The sequence below is a fragment of the Amblyomma maculatum genome, chromosome 9 (genome assembly GCF_055883805.1).
Source record: "Amblyomma maculatum isolate TAMU_Amacu chromosome 9, ASM5588380v1, whole genome shotgun sequence".
In the NCBI taxonomy this organism is placed as follows: domain Eukaryota; kingdom Metazoa; phylum Arthropoda; class Arachnida; order Ixodida; family Ixodidae; genus Amblyomma; species Amblyomma maculatum.
This window is the reverse complement of record NC_139352.1, coordinates 64382298-64396928: the sequence shown is the minus strand read 5'-3', so window position 1 is coordinate 64396928 and position 14631 is coordinate 64382298. Positions and strand designations below refer to the sequence as shown.

Below are 14631 nucleotides of genomic sequence, written 5' to 3'. Positions count from 1 at the left end.
GTTCAGCGCTTTGCACCAAACACTTCCCGCACACCACACGGTTCGTTCCCATGTTGATTTTGTGATATTATATAAGATAAGGAGCGGGAGCAGAAACCTCTATTCCTAGACTGGAGCCCTTTAGAGCGGAGCCCTATTTGCTGCCGTAATCCTGCAGACTCGATTGGTCCACGGTCGTTGTTCTTGTGGGTCGGTGCCTGTCTGAGCAGCTTCCTAAGATGAAAGCGTTGGGCAGGGGATGAAAAGTTGATCGGGGGTGTATGAGTCCTTCCGAGTGGAATGGAATGAGGTTAGTTTAGCGAAGCAGGAAGAGCAGCAGGAAGGGTACGGGATAAGGTGAACATGAGCTTGAGGAAGGTGAATGAAAAAATGTTCGCTTGCAGTTGACTTCACCGAGCCGCTTCATCCCTGTTTAGGTACCCACTATGTGGCGGTAGCATATATAGTAGTATACAGGTCAAGAAAAAAGCGGCAAACAGCTCTCAAAGGACCCCCCTCCTGCCAGTGGCACAGCTCTAAATGCGTGACGTCGCGGCACACACTGAAGAAAAAAAAAGACGAAAAACGTGTTCTTCTGCGTTCACAGTCTCATTGACTTTTACCAAATGGCCGCCTCCGTCCGTCGGTGTCGTCAGCGGTGTCACCGCATAGGGCTCCATGGCTGATGCCAATGAGCCCTACGAGGTGACACCGCTAATGCACTGAAGCGCAGGACAGAAGCGGTTTCGTGAAAACTCGACAGTGCTAAAATTCAACATAAAAATTCGTCATTTTACCTGTTGTACTCTGATGAGAAAACGACTATCGATCGAATTGAGTACAGGTATGCATTTTGCTGGAACTCACGAAGCCTTTAGGAACTATTTACCAGCACGGACTCACTCGAAGAAACCGCGTTCCAAGATCTACTTGCAGGTGCAAGGCGGTCGGCCGTGACATCATGGCATAACTCGGCAGCTATTGGTTGGAGGGGGATGCTTTGATAGATGGATGCCGATTTCTTCTTGATCTCTATCCGACTGTAGTTTCTCCTTGGTTCTCCTTTCTTGAAAATCCGGCATCGTGTTGTTGGCCTCGACGTTTTGAGCGAAAACTCACGGACATGCATCTAGAAAGTGGTAGCTAGCAGGTGACATGGCGAGCACTGATTGGTTGGCTGGTTGTATGATGTCACTGGACCACGTGATATGACCGACTTTTAACGCTGCCAACCCTTGTTTCCCCACTCAGATGGGACAGTGAAATGGGAGTCGAACTGTCCGGGACCAACAGATACGAAGTCAGACATGCTGCTCCCAGGAGGCGCAGGCGCATTTGTACTGCTTTGTTTAAGCGGGGCTTTTCTCTACATAGAGTGAGAATTCGCGTAATATAATATCTTACGACGGCATGCTAATGAGCATGCGTGAAATAATATTAGAGCGATTTAAATGATCAGTGATTGAAGGTGTACAAAACTGTATATACGCAAACGAGAATGCGAAGTTGGAGCAGGAGGTTGGGGGCCATTAATGGTGGCACATCATACCCTTGCTAATAAAGCTTAATCGTTCCTCCAATTTTTTTTTTTTTTTTGTGAGTTATAGTGCTACGCGTGGACCTGTTTTACATCTACGCGCATTAGTTAGGCTAGCGTGAGCCCTATTTGATTCCCTCGCGTAGGTACTATGTAACTGCAATTCCTAACCGAATGGCACGATGGCACAGTGATTCCGCAGCAGTTCTGGCGGTCTCAAGACGCACGGTATTTTGAAAGATTCCTCCAAGGTAAACTGGTGATCCAAGTTGCACCACCAGCACGAAACGTTTCGAGCTCACTGGAATAAAAGTGGATCCGTACTAAACCTGATTGGACCAATTCACTTCTTAAAGGCAAAGCCTTACTAGGGTACGTCAGCACCGGAAGTGTCCTCAAAATGTGTCGCCCGATGTTTCATCATCAGTTGATGATGTCACCAGCCATGATCCGAAGAGTATTGCAGTGAAGTATATTAAAGCAGTAATTAATTATTACATTGCAAAGTCGCGGTCATTAGTCGTAAGTCATGACCAGCTGTGTCGTTAATTAGCGCAAGTTGTGTCATTATTTGAAAATAATTCATTATATTAACTAATGACGTGGATTGATAAATTAATAAGTATAATTAGGTAATTTTGAAACTGCGTTAACGAATTACCCTATCAACGAGGTTAATTCGTGGTGGTGTGCGGCGTCATAAATCCATGATGGCATACCGTATATTTGATGACGTCACACACATACGACCAAGCAACGTGCATTAATAAAGGGAGCACTGGAAGTTGGTGTCGGAGGTAGGGCGAAATAAAATACAATAAAAGGTAAAAAGTAAAAATTAGAAAATGTTGCGGCAGCAGTAATTCTTTCGCCTTCTCCAAATGTAGTTCCTGCAGTAACAGCAGATGTTTTTTTTTTTCTTTTTTTTTTGCGTTAAGCCACAATGTGAAATCTGAAGCAGTTCGCCAGGCTGTTCCGACAGTTATTTCCATGGGAAACGATTGATACCGCGAAAGATATTTAGAATCAGCTTGGGTTGAATGAACCGCAGCTATGCCTCGCGCATTATTTCTATCGAATCAGCTCACATTTCTTGTAATACATAGCTTACCATGGTACTCGTAATTCTCGGAAAGTTGGCATCTCAGTTTCTTAAATATTCCTGGTATTTTAAGTATGCTCTTCCCTAGCGTAAATCGGCAAGACATTTTTAATAAAACAATGTTTCTGTTGCTCAAGTTGAGGCCAATGGACGACGCTGTGGTGCAGCCATCGATGAGCTCACCCTTTTCCTCCCCGTGTGATACTTTGCGACAATGCGACAATGCGACGACCCGACACTCAAGAAAAACGGGGAGGGGGGAGGGGGGGGGAAGGGCTGCCGTGAGTGGAGCGCATATCTTACCCACCGTTTTTGTTTCTAACTTAGCCGATAACACTGCACGGCTAACCACACATTGCACTTGACTCTCCTGCCCTTTGTTTAGCTTCGTGCTATCTTATCTGAACCTTGGATTAGCGTTGAGTCGCCGCCCCTGCTACCTGGTGGTGTTGGCCGAAGACTCGAATCCTTTCGCAATGTTCAGTAACCGCGCTGGACTGCGTGCCTTTTGTGTTGCTATCGGTTATAAAGGGAGCGGCCCGCGCAGTGAAATACGACCAGTGTCAGTCGTGAGGGCGTTAGCGTTTATCCTCTGGTGACCATTGTCGATACAGGGCGGCTGGGAGAAGCGGAAATATTCGAAACCGGAGCCGTGCTCCGGCTAATTCTCAGCATTGTCCGACATCTGACAGCTACTAAGGTAAGCAGAGCCGGTTGCACCGGAATGCTGTACTTATAAGGTGGCACATGTATTTTCACTATAATTGCCCCTTATATAACGTAAGCGATATTCTGTCAATTATTGGCAGTTAATTAGGCCATCAAATAGGCAAAAATAATTGAATCAATAGACCATTATATTGACGCAGATGACAGCGAATTGCCAGTGGAAAGGGTCCCTGGTTTCAGGCTTTTAATTTAAGCGCACACAAGTTAGTAGAAAGAGAAGACAAGGCTAACGTAAATAACTCTGCGAGAGACACACCGCCAATATGAGGCGCTAGTGTGGCACTTAAAAACTGACATGACAAGAATAGGATGACAGTGAGGACTGAGCGGCAGTATGCAGAACACAATGCACATACGTCAGTTATTGCCTTATTTCTAGCATGAAATAATTGTACACTGTTTAATGTTGTTTGGTGGGACATTATTCGTCTTTATGGTAAATAATGCATTGCGTTTACTACCAGTTAGTGCCTTTCCCCTTACTTTGCTATTTTGTTACAATAAGTTAAAATGTGTCCGAGCGCTGCAGATGCAATAGTCTCAGAGATTAATCAGTTTTCTACCTTACGAGTAGTGGACCACGTGAGCCACACTGGCCTGGATCACTGAGTTATGCGCCCTCGAATTTGACGCCAAGGTTTCGAAACTGTTGCGGGAAGTTCAGGGTTGGTAGCGTTTGTGAGGCTTGCTTAAGTTTGTCACGTTAAAATATCAAACCCGTATCGCTTTCCTGTCCTTTATCGAGCGAAAAGTCGAATAGTTTTGCCAGCGAAATTTCAAACGATGCGTCGTTGTGCGTCGGGAGTTATCGCACAGTGCAGTATATATACGAGGCAGGGTTTATGACGGAGAGAGTAAAACTCAGAAAAAGGTGGCTTTGGTACCATCCTTAGCTGCAATGTGGACCTACAATGCATTGTGGGATTATTGGCCGCAGTCCCGTATTCACGCAGATGTCGAACAGGAAGCTTCCATTTGCACGTACAGAATGATCAATTAAGTGCATCAATAATACCCGCAAATACAAAACGCTTGATTGAAGCTTGAAATATTTTCTCATCAAAGCTTACGCACGGGCTGTATAGACGGCCGGATTAACAGAGTGCCGCCGCTTACGTGAATAGGCTAAAATGTGTGCTTTAAGGGCTAATGGAATGTTGCTTCTAACCACAGTGGAATAGATTTAGTTCTGTGTTTAAGTGAGAGAAGGGTTAGGCGTTAGTTGTATTCTCGCAGCAAATACATGCTTCTTCGTTTTCTTACCGAGGGCGATGTTTACAGGACCAGGACTTTGCACTCTAGGCGAATGCAAAACAGGAGTGGGGTGCGCAAACGACGCAACAGTTTCCCTGAGGCGACCGTAACATTACGTGGAGGTAGATATGCGAAGGCTGAACTGAGCTGAAGGCCGTGGCGGGTGCTCGGCGGTTCCTTTTACGACCCTCTCTGCGCGAAGTCTTTGGTGGTGTTCCTCTGCCAGCTCTTTCTGTTCGGACGTAACCAGGAGAATTGGAGGGGGATACGAAAAAAAGTTGCGCATATGCCTTCGCATTTTTATGGTGCTTAAACTATGCATGCGGCTCCTATGCATTACTGGCATATGTGCGCATGAACACCTTGCTGAGCTTTTATTTCGCAGCGTTAGCAGACTCAACAAGTATACTAACGTACATCGCATTGCATTCGGTTTCTCCTAACGCGAAACTTCCTGAAATGCCACACTGCCAAAGTGCACCAAGGCGGGGCCTTTGAAGAGTACTTCCAGTTGACTTGTTGCTGGGTAGCATCAAAGTACATACTTGGTTAGGCAAATGAATATATTGCAACTATAGCTGCACCACTTCATGAGCTACTTAAAGCACGCAGCCCTTTCGTGTGGACTGAGCAGTGCGAAACTGCTTTTAATGACCTCAAGCACGCCCTCACATCAGATCCTGTTCTTGCCCACTTTAGTGACAGCGCTCCAACTATCCTGCACACCGATGCCAGTGGTCACGGTCTTGGCGCTGTACTTCTGCAGCGTGATGCAACATCGCGTGAGAAAGTGATTGCCTTTACCAGTCGGACTCTCACTCCAGCTGAGAAAAACTACACCATTACCGAGCAGGAGTGTCTTGCTGTCGTCTGGGCTGTCCAAAAATTTCGCCCTTACCTATACGGTCGGCACTTCACAGTTGTGACCGACCACCATGCTCTTTGCTGGTTGTCTTCACTCAAAAACTTGACAGGCCGACTTGGTCGCTGGATTCTACGCCTGCAAGAATACCATTTCGACATCACTTATAAATCTGGTCGCCAACACCAAGACGCCGACGCTCTCTCTCGCTGTCCCCTTTCGGAATCCGCTTGCTGCTTTTCTTCACAATTCATTTCCACCTCTGACCAGAGCCAACCATCTCTTTGCCCGACGTATATCACAACCGTTTGTTTTGACGACTCTGAGAACAAGCACGCTTTCCGCTCACAGCAATTAGCCGATGCCTACTGCCGTCCTATCATCGACCGCCTTATCGGCGCTTCGGACCCGCCCAATGCTAGGCTTCGCCGACAGCTGAGCAATTTCAAGCTCGAAGATGGCATCCTACTCCGCTACGTGTATTGCCCTGATGGAACTCGCTGGATCCCAGTCGCGCCGCGTGTGCTTCGCCCACGTATACTGGCGGCTCTCCACGATGACGCTACTGCAGGTCACCTTGGTTTTGACAAAACCTACGACCGCGTGAGAAAACGATTCTTTTGGCCTGGCTTATCTTCCACCGTTGCCAAATACGTCGCATCCTGCCCTCTGTGCCAACGTCGCAAACGGCTGACTTCTTCGCCCGCTGGCCTTCTACAACCTCTTCCTTGTCCCACCACGCCATTCGACGTAGTCGGCATCGACTTATATGGTCCCCTACCTCTCTCCTATGGGGGTAACCATTGGATTATAACAGCTGTCGACCACCTCACACGTTACGCTGAGACAGCACCTGTACCGACTGGTTCCGCTGAAGAAGTAGCAAATTTCTTTTTGCGATCAATTGTATTACGACATGGCGCTCCTCGGGTGCTCCTAAGTGACCGCGGTACAGCCTTCTTATCGAAAGTCGTTGCCGAAGTTCTTCACGCCTCATCCACCCTTCATAAGACAACCTCAAGCTACCATCCCCAGACTAACGGTCTGACTGAGCGATTTCATCGCACCTTGTCGGACATGATATCAATGTACATCACACCAGATCATCGAAATTGGGACACTATTCTACCATTCGTCACATTCGCCTATAATACAGCAGTACAGCGAACTACCGGTTACTCTCCATTTTTCCTTGTTTATGGCCGTCCTCCCACTACAATTTTCGACGCTTCCTTCTTCTCTACGCCCGACTACTCCACATCAGTACCTACCCAGTTCTTATCTCGTGTGGCCAGATGCCGTCATCTTGCCCGACTCAACACGGCAGCGTGCCAGAAAGTCCGCAAGACTCGCTATGATTCTACACATCGAGTGGTCTCTTTTCGTCCTGGTGACGAAGTACTGCTTTACACACCATTGCGCACCTCTGGCCTTAGTGACAAATTCCACCACCGCTACGTAGGTCCCTATGAGATCATAAGCCAAACTTCCCCAGTGAACTACAAAGTGACGCCTGTTGATCCCCCAGCTGATCGACGCCACCGTGGAACTGAAATTGTTCATGTGTCTCGCCTGAAACCGTTTGTGCGCCGCGATGCATCACTTACTTAGGAGCGGCCAGGCTGGCCGCTTCCGACCCCCCGGGCAGATTGTGTGAGCCTTCCGTGGATGTTCTTTAATTTGTACATGCCATGATCTTCCTCTTTCATTTGTACATACCATCATCATCGTCCCGCGGCGCCGGCTCTGGCACGCGCCTGGGTTTTGTCATCGGATTAAAACGCTAGACAAGGCATCGCTGGCCTTGCCGTCACGACCTTGCCGTCTCAACATAGCCTTCTTTCACAATATTGCTCTGGCATAGATGACGATTTCTTTCGGTGGAGTACCTTTCTAGAGAACAAGAAGTGGCCAGGTGCTTCACAAATTTGGAACCATGATTTGACAGGAGCTCTTTTTAAATGTTAGAGCTGTACGAGCAACTACCGAAATCGATTGGCAATTCGCGATGAACAAGTACACATGAATACAGCGTTATGACTAAATTTAGTGACCTGCTATATTCCTTTTTTGTCTTGATAGTAAATGCAAAAGTGTCGTGAAGGAATCCATCACAGAAGGTTACTGCATAGTTAAAAACTGCGGCCACGATCACTGTGTCACCATTGAATTGAATTCAGAGACCGAAAATATGCAGTGTGGAGACCAAAGTCTTGAAAGGCAATATTTATAAATTTTTGGGTCGGTGAATGATACTTCGGCAATTATGCAATGAATCCGGATGGTTTGCGTCACTTCGCAGGATGCAGCTGGCAGCTCTAATGCTCATCGCGGCAGCGACGCTGTTGTGCAGCTCTCCTAGCCATGCTGTCCGCATCGACAGTGCCACCGGAGCGTACGAGGACATCGTGGTAGCCATCCACCCTTCCGTTAAGCCCGACGACCGTATTATCGATAACATCAAGGTGCGACCTACCTCGTTACTCGGACAACTAAGACCCTTTTTTCTCAGTTCGAAAGAATGATTTTAAGCCGAAAATAACGACTTCTCCTAAAGAATCGGCGTGAGTTCAGTTTTTATTCTGATCATGTCCTCTTGTAATCAGTGATGGATTATTCACAAGAAAGAACAATAAGTCTGTCAGAGGAAAAACAAGCCTAATAAAGCAGTTGCATGTTACAAGCAACTTGGTCAGGCGGTCATACAATATGATGCAGCATTTCTCGTAAGCAGTCAGACTTTCATTTCCTCCTTTTCAAGCTTTATTATAATATTCGGATTTTAATTAAGCGTCTCCGATTTTACGAGCCGACAACGGCGCTGCGGCTACGTGATACGTCCTTTCCATTTCCTTTCGCTTGCTGGCTCCGACGGCAGCGGCTTCGAGTTTTCCGCTAGTTTCTTGCGCTTGTATACAGGGGAGGAGCGAGCGCTAGCCTCTTGTCGTGACGCTGGGGCTACGTCGACCCGGCCTTCACTTGGTAGCGTGCAGAGACTCGGGGTTGAAGTAGGATTGAATCTTCGAAGTTGGTGAAATATGTACAAGCAGGTTTAATGGCACTTTGAGAAACTTATTTACAAGATTATTTACACGAAAAAGAAGGGTACATCAGCAAAAGGGCAAGCGTTAAGAGTTCATAGCGAGAAGCGACTGGATGAGCCGTTTACCCAGGGCTCAGAGCGACATTTCCTGCTCTGCAGCGTCCTTAAAACCCCCTATGTCCAGCCCCTCTCTGAAGATGCTGACCAACCAAATCCAGGGCACGCCCCTCAGATATCGGCATCCAATCGAACACATCACTGCACTGATGGTCTGAAGCACTGACTGGTCCGGCATTAATTCGTTGGGCGTGATCACTTGTTGGCGGGAAAAGCTTGGGAACGGCGTGGAGAGGAGGTACATTTCTATTCTTCAGCAAAGAAACCACAGGCTGGTTCTGACAAGTGGGTTTACTTCTCAGAAACCCAAGTGCACGTGGGCGCCGCATACGCTCCCAGCATTGTCCGTTTTCGACAATTGCAAATCTTTCCTGCATTCCTGGGAAATCACTTAATGGCTGTATGCGTCATGCTCCTTTCTTGTCCTGCACGTCAGCGGACATGTCACTCTGTCGTCTCCTTTGGAAAGTAGGCATTCCTCACTGGACGATAGGGCTTCTCGACTGGAAGGGTGAACAAAAGAAAGAAAGCACTTCCTGCATTTCCCGCAGGAGGACGTTTCTTTGTGTTTTTCCAGACGTTCTCTTGACAGGGTCAATTTGGCATTTGCAGGGTGTCCACAAAGCAAAACAGGCTTACAAAACAGGATTCCTGGAAACAGGCTCACTTAGAGCCATTGGACCATCACCACATATCCACAACACTTATACATGCCCACAGGCGAACAATAGAGCGCGCAAATGCGGATGCACGGTCGTAACAGCCTCCTCCCCCGCCAGAAGAGTCTCGGAGGGCAGCAGTCGCAGCTGCTGCATGAAGAGACGACTTAATGGCCTGCACGTGAACGCTTGAAGCTCGCTGTTGCTTGTCGCGTTGTCTTGATTGTCGTAGGCCAAATTGCTTGAGCTATCTGAAACTCAACCACATGTCCAAGCAAGCACTCGGCTCCCGTCTGAAGAGACCAGGTTAAAAGAAAACTGCCATTGTTGTTCGAGAAAAGCCCACTCTCAAGACGTTCAGGACCCACGTATTCCTAGAAAACCAAACGTGCTGCTTTACATAGTCACACATATACAAGCGCACGAGAAAAAAAAATAAAAACCTGATTATCAATTTGGATACATGGTGAGGAACACCTCGGACTGCTTAGAAACAGCGGCTAAGCGCGTCCGCATTCCCATTTAACTTCCCCTTTTTGTATCTTATTTCAAAATTGTACTGCAGTAAAATCAAGCTCCACCTAAGAAGGCGACTGTTCTTCGATGTCGCAGTTTGCAGCCAAGCCAGGGGACAATGGTCCGTCTCTACGATGAATTTGGCCCCTCCAAGATAGCACTGCAATTTTTGAATGGCCCATACAATGCAAGCGCACTCTTTCTCTGACGCGCAATAAGCCCTCTCTCTAGAACTCAGTTTTCTGCTCAGGTAGAGCACGGGGTGCTCATTACCGTCGTCATCTCTCTGGCAGAGAACAGCACCTAGCCCTCGATCACTGGCATCACACTGGACCGTGAATTCTCGGTCATAGTCTGGAGCTCGCAATACCGGTCGGCTAATCAGCACAGCCTTCAGGTTTACGAAGGAGGCTTCCTTTTGTTCGTCCCAGACTACATTTGTCGGTTCTGTCTTGCGGAGAGCGTCGGTCAGAGGGCTAGCCAAAGCTGAATAGTTAGGGATGTAGTGATTGTAGTATCCCGTCAGACCCAGGAATGCTCGAATTTCCGTCTTCGTGCTCGGCCGCGGGTAGTCTGCTACCGCAGAAATCTTAATCTCGCTGGGTTTCCTGAAACCTTGACCTACATTGTGACCCAAGTAGTCCACGGTCGCCCTTGCCAGGCAACATTTCTCGGCCTTTACGGTTAGTCCAGCTTGACGCAAAAGGCTCAGTACAGCTCTTAGATGTACCATATGGTCCGCCCATGAGTCGGAAAAAACCGCAATGTCATCTAAATAAGGCACCGCGAATGTTTCACACCCCTTTAAAACCCTATCCATGAGTCGGGAAAAACAAAATGGAGCATTTTTGAGCCCGAAACTCATCATTGTTGGCTGGTAGCTGCCCGTCGGAGTGACGAAAGCCGCGTATCTGCTGGCGCGTTCAGTGAGCGGTACTTGCCAGTATCCTCGAGTAAGGTCCAGCGTAGTCACATATGCCGCTCTACTGACCTGTTCTACTCTCTCCTCAATATTCGGAATAGGATACACTTGATCCCTGGTGAGAGAATTTAGCTTTCGGTAGTCTACCACAGGCCTAGGGTCTTTACCTGGAGCTTCTACTAAGATCATAGGCGAAGCATAATCGCTTTCCGAGGGTTTTATTACTCCCAATTCCAGCATGCGAGTTACTTCCCTATCCAGAATTTCTCTTTGCCTTGGAGAGAATCGGTAGCACCTTGATCGCACTGGCACGTCTGAAGTCAGCTCAATATCGTGCTCAGTCAAATCAGTCCTGCCTGGCCTGTCCACGAAACAGGCCTCAAACTCTGTTATTATTTCGCCCAGATCGGACAGCTGGGATTTCTTTAGTTCTCCTCTCTGCTCCGTCTTTTTGAGAAGCTCCTGAGCGTTGCTTCCATTTCCGCTGAGGCAAATCAAGTTGTCTCCCATCTCCTCGGGAATGTTTAACGTTAGATTTACCACGGCTTGCTCCATAGCTAAGTTCTCTCGGGTTCCACTTAAAAATCTCGTGAGATTACTAGACACTGGCGGCAAGAGGTTACTTTCAAGAACGTCCTCATTCCGTGTCTTATCAAGCTCACTTTCATGTTGACTTATCTGAGATGCCTCGCTCTCAAAGTTTTCTGGCCCGCTATCTTCTACATCGACCACTGTTTTAACTGCCGTTTCCTCCACTGTGGAATTTTCTGGTATGAGCAGTGTAGCTAGTTCTCGCGCCTTTGAACGTGTTAAGGCTTGCACAACTCTGTCTCCGAACAGGATGCCCCTCTTTCGCAGTAGCATGTCCGATTTGTTGGAAAACAAATACGGATAGCTTTTAGGAAGCTTTCCTGAAACAGCAGCCTCGGTTGTTAACTCGCCGAAAGGGCCCTCGATGACCACGTTCGCGATTGGCAAGCACACACTCTGTTCCTCCACTACCTGGCGGATCCATGCACACTGTCCTGTATAGTCGGAAGGCGATACATACGCCGGATGGACAACATCCATCGTTGCGGCCGAATCGCGCAGTACCTTGCAAGGCTTCCCGTTGACTACTAGGTCATGCAGGTAGGGTTCTAAAAGCTGCATATTTTCATCGCAGTCACTGACATACGAGAAAGCAAACTTTTCTTTCCGGCAGTTGACGGCAATGTGACCCTGCTCATTACACCTAAAGCATGTGAGCGGCTTCCTAGCCCCAAGCTTGTTCTTTGTGTTCTGCGCGTTGGTCACTTCCCCATTTTTCTCACTGCCGTCCTTTCTAGGGCGTTTGCCTGAAGAAGCCTTCCTTTCTTCGTTTGCAAATCTATCAAAGTGCCTTTTCTGACGGTTATTCACACTGAACTTGGGATTGTGGGGCCTATCCACTGCTGGGTTGCTGAATTGTCGGCGCGAAGCATACTCCTCAATACGTTCGGCAGCTTCATTTGCCGACTTAATGTCGCCTCGGTCCTGTAACCAATTTCTTTCTTTTTCTGGGAGGCAGCTATAAAACTGCTCCAAAAGAATTCGCTCGACTACAGCGTCCCTATCACTGTAGGAATCAGTGCTCTTTAGCCACTCGCCCAAATTTACTCTTAAATTGTACAGGAATTCAGGGTAACTCTCGTCCCTGGACTTGGTAGCGTTCCGAAAACGTTGTCTGAACGCCTCGGCGCTAAGCCTATACCTTCTCAGAAGGCAAGCTTTGACCTTCTCGTAGTTGTCCGCGTCCTCCTTGCTTAGCCGCGCGACAACCTCCGCTGCCTCGCAGGGCAGAACCGTCAATAATCTCTGAGACCAAGTGTCTCGCTGGAAGGACAGTTTTTCGCAGGTTCGCTCAAAGTTAGCCAGATACAGACCGATATCCCCTGATATCACATATGGCTGCATGTACTTTGACATCTTGAAATCTGCCTCCTTGTTGAGAAGAGGTACCGCTAGCTGGGGACAATTGCCCGACCTCTTGCTCAACTCTAAGTCTAATTTCCGGAGCTCAATTTCTTGGTCCAGCTTTTTTGCTTCTCTTTCAATTTCAAGCTTCTTTTCCTCTTTTTCCCGCTCCTTTTCCTCTTTTTCCCGCTCTTTCTGCTGTCTGAGCTGTTCCTTTTTTTGACCGATGAGGTGCCATGCTTCACTGAGCTCCTCATCATCGGCTCCCAAATCTGTGATTGCCTTTATAATCAAGGGTTTTCGTGCCAAACCACTTGTATCAATTCCCAATTCCTCACACAATAGCAACAGGTCCGGTTTCTGCAGCTTTTGTAGGTCCATGATCGCTCCGAGTGTCGGCTACTTCCAAAACAACAGTGCAAACTACCAAACCTAAAGGCGTTTCAACACTTTTTACCAGTTCTAAAATCTAACCCTGTTCTAGAACCTGGTCCACATCAGAAGAAAAGCCAAGCACTCACCCACACATGCGATCGATGTTCCGAGCTGCCCTCTTGTTGGCCGATTGTTGCTCCTGCTTGTTGCTTGAGATGCCACCTCCGATCACAAGATGTTGTGGCTTGTAGCTTCAGATCCACCTCCAATCACCAGATGTTGTAGCTTGTAGATCCAGATCCCACCTCCAGTCATCAGATGTTGTGGCTTGTAGATTCAGATCCCAACGCTGGTCACCAGTTGTCGTGACGCTGGGGCTACGTCGACCCGGCCTTCACTTGGTAGCGTGCAGAGACTCGGGGTTGAAGTAGGATTGAATCTTCGAAGTTGGTGAAATATGTACAAGCAGGTTTAATGGCACTTTGAGAAACTTATTTACAAGATTATTTACACGAAAAAGAAGGGTACATCAGCAAAAGGGCAAGCGTTAAGAGTTCATAGCGAGAAGCGACTGGATGAGCCGTTTACCCAGGGCTCAGAGCGACATTTCCTGCTCTGCAGCGTCCTTAAAACCCCCTATGTCCAGCCCCTCTCTGAAGATGCTGACCAACCAAATCCAGGGCACGCCCCTCAGATATCGGCATCCAATCGAACACATCACTGCACTGATGGTCTGAAGCACTGACTGGTCCGGCATTAATTCGTTGGGCGTGATCACTTGTTGGCGGGAAAAGCTTGGGAACGGCGTGGAGAGGAGGTACATTTCTATTCTTCAGCAAAGAAACCACAGGCTGGTTCTGACAAGTGGGTTTACTTCTCAGAAACCCAAGTGCACGTGGGCGCCGCATACGCTCCCAGCATTGTCCGTTTTCGACAATTGCAAATCTTTCCTGCATTCCTGGGAAATCACTTAATGGCTGTATGCGTCATGCTCCTTTCTTGTCCTGCACGTCAGCGGACATGTCACTCTGTCGTCTCCTTTGGAAAGTAGGCATTCCTCACTGGACGATAGGGCTTCTCGACTGGAAGGGTGAACAAAAGAAAGAAAGCACTTCCTGCATTTCCCGCAGGAGGACGTTTCTTTGTGTTTTTCCAGACGTTCTCTTGACAGGGTCAATTTGGCATTTGCAGGGTGTCCACAAAGCAAAACAGGCTTACAAAACAGGATTCCTGGAAACAGGCTCACTTAGAGCCATTGGACCATCACCACATATCCACAACACTTATACATGCCCACAGGCGAACAATAGAGCGCGCAAATGCGGATGCACGGTCGTAACACTCTCAAGAAAATAATAAATTTATGTTGAGACATGTCAACCTCCTTTTCACTGAAGAAAGCAGAAATAAATGCATAATTCAATTTAGACAATCTTTTCAACCGCCTCGTATTGTCATACATAAATTTTCCCTTTGACGGTATGTGAGTGGAATTCCGTAACTTCATTAAACAACTCCCCACATCCACCCCACCAGTCACCAAATCGAGGTGCACCGGATTCTGCCACGTCACAATATTCCACAGAACGAGCTTATTAAAT

At 47.7% G+C, this 14631-nt stretch overlaps 1 protein-coding gene across 1 annotated transcript in view; it reads left to right on the top strand.

Annotated features, from left to right (window-relative positions):
* The first annotated feature begins 3185 nt into the window (after positions 1-3185).
* LOC146179233 (calcium-activated chloride channel regulator 3A-1-like) overlaps positions 3186-14631 on the top strand; it is a 38131-nt gene continuing 26685 nt past the window's right edge. The window contains exons 1-2 of the mRNA XM_084578916.1: positions 3186-3318; positions 7766-7928. Of these exons, the coding sequence (XP_084435042.1) occupies positions 7767-7928 (162 nt within the window). The 5' untranslated portion in view covers positions 3186-3318; position 7766. The remainder of the gene's footprint in view (positions 3319-7765; positions 7929-14631) is intronic.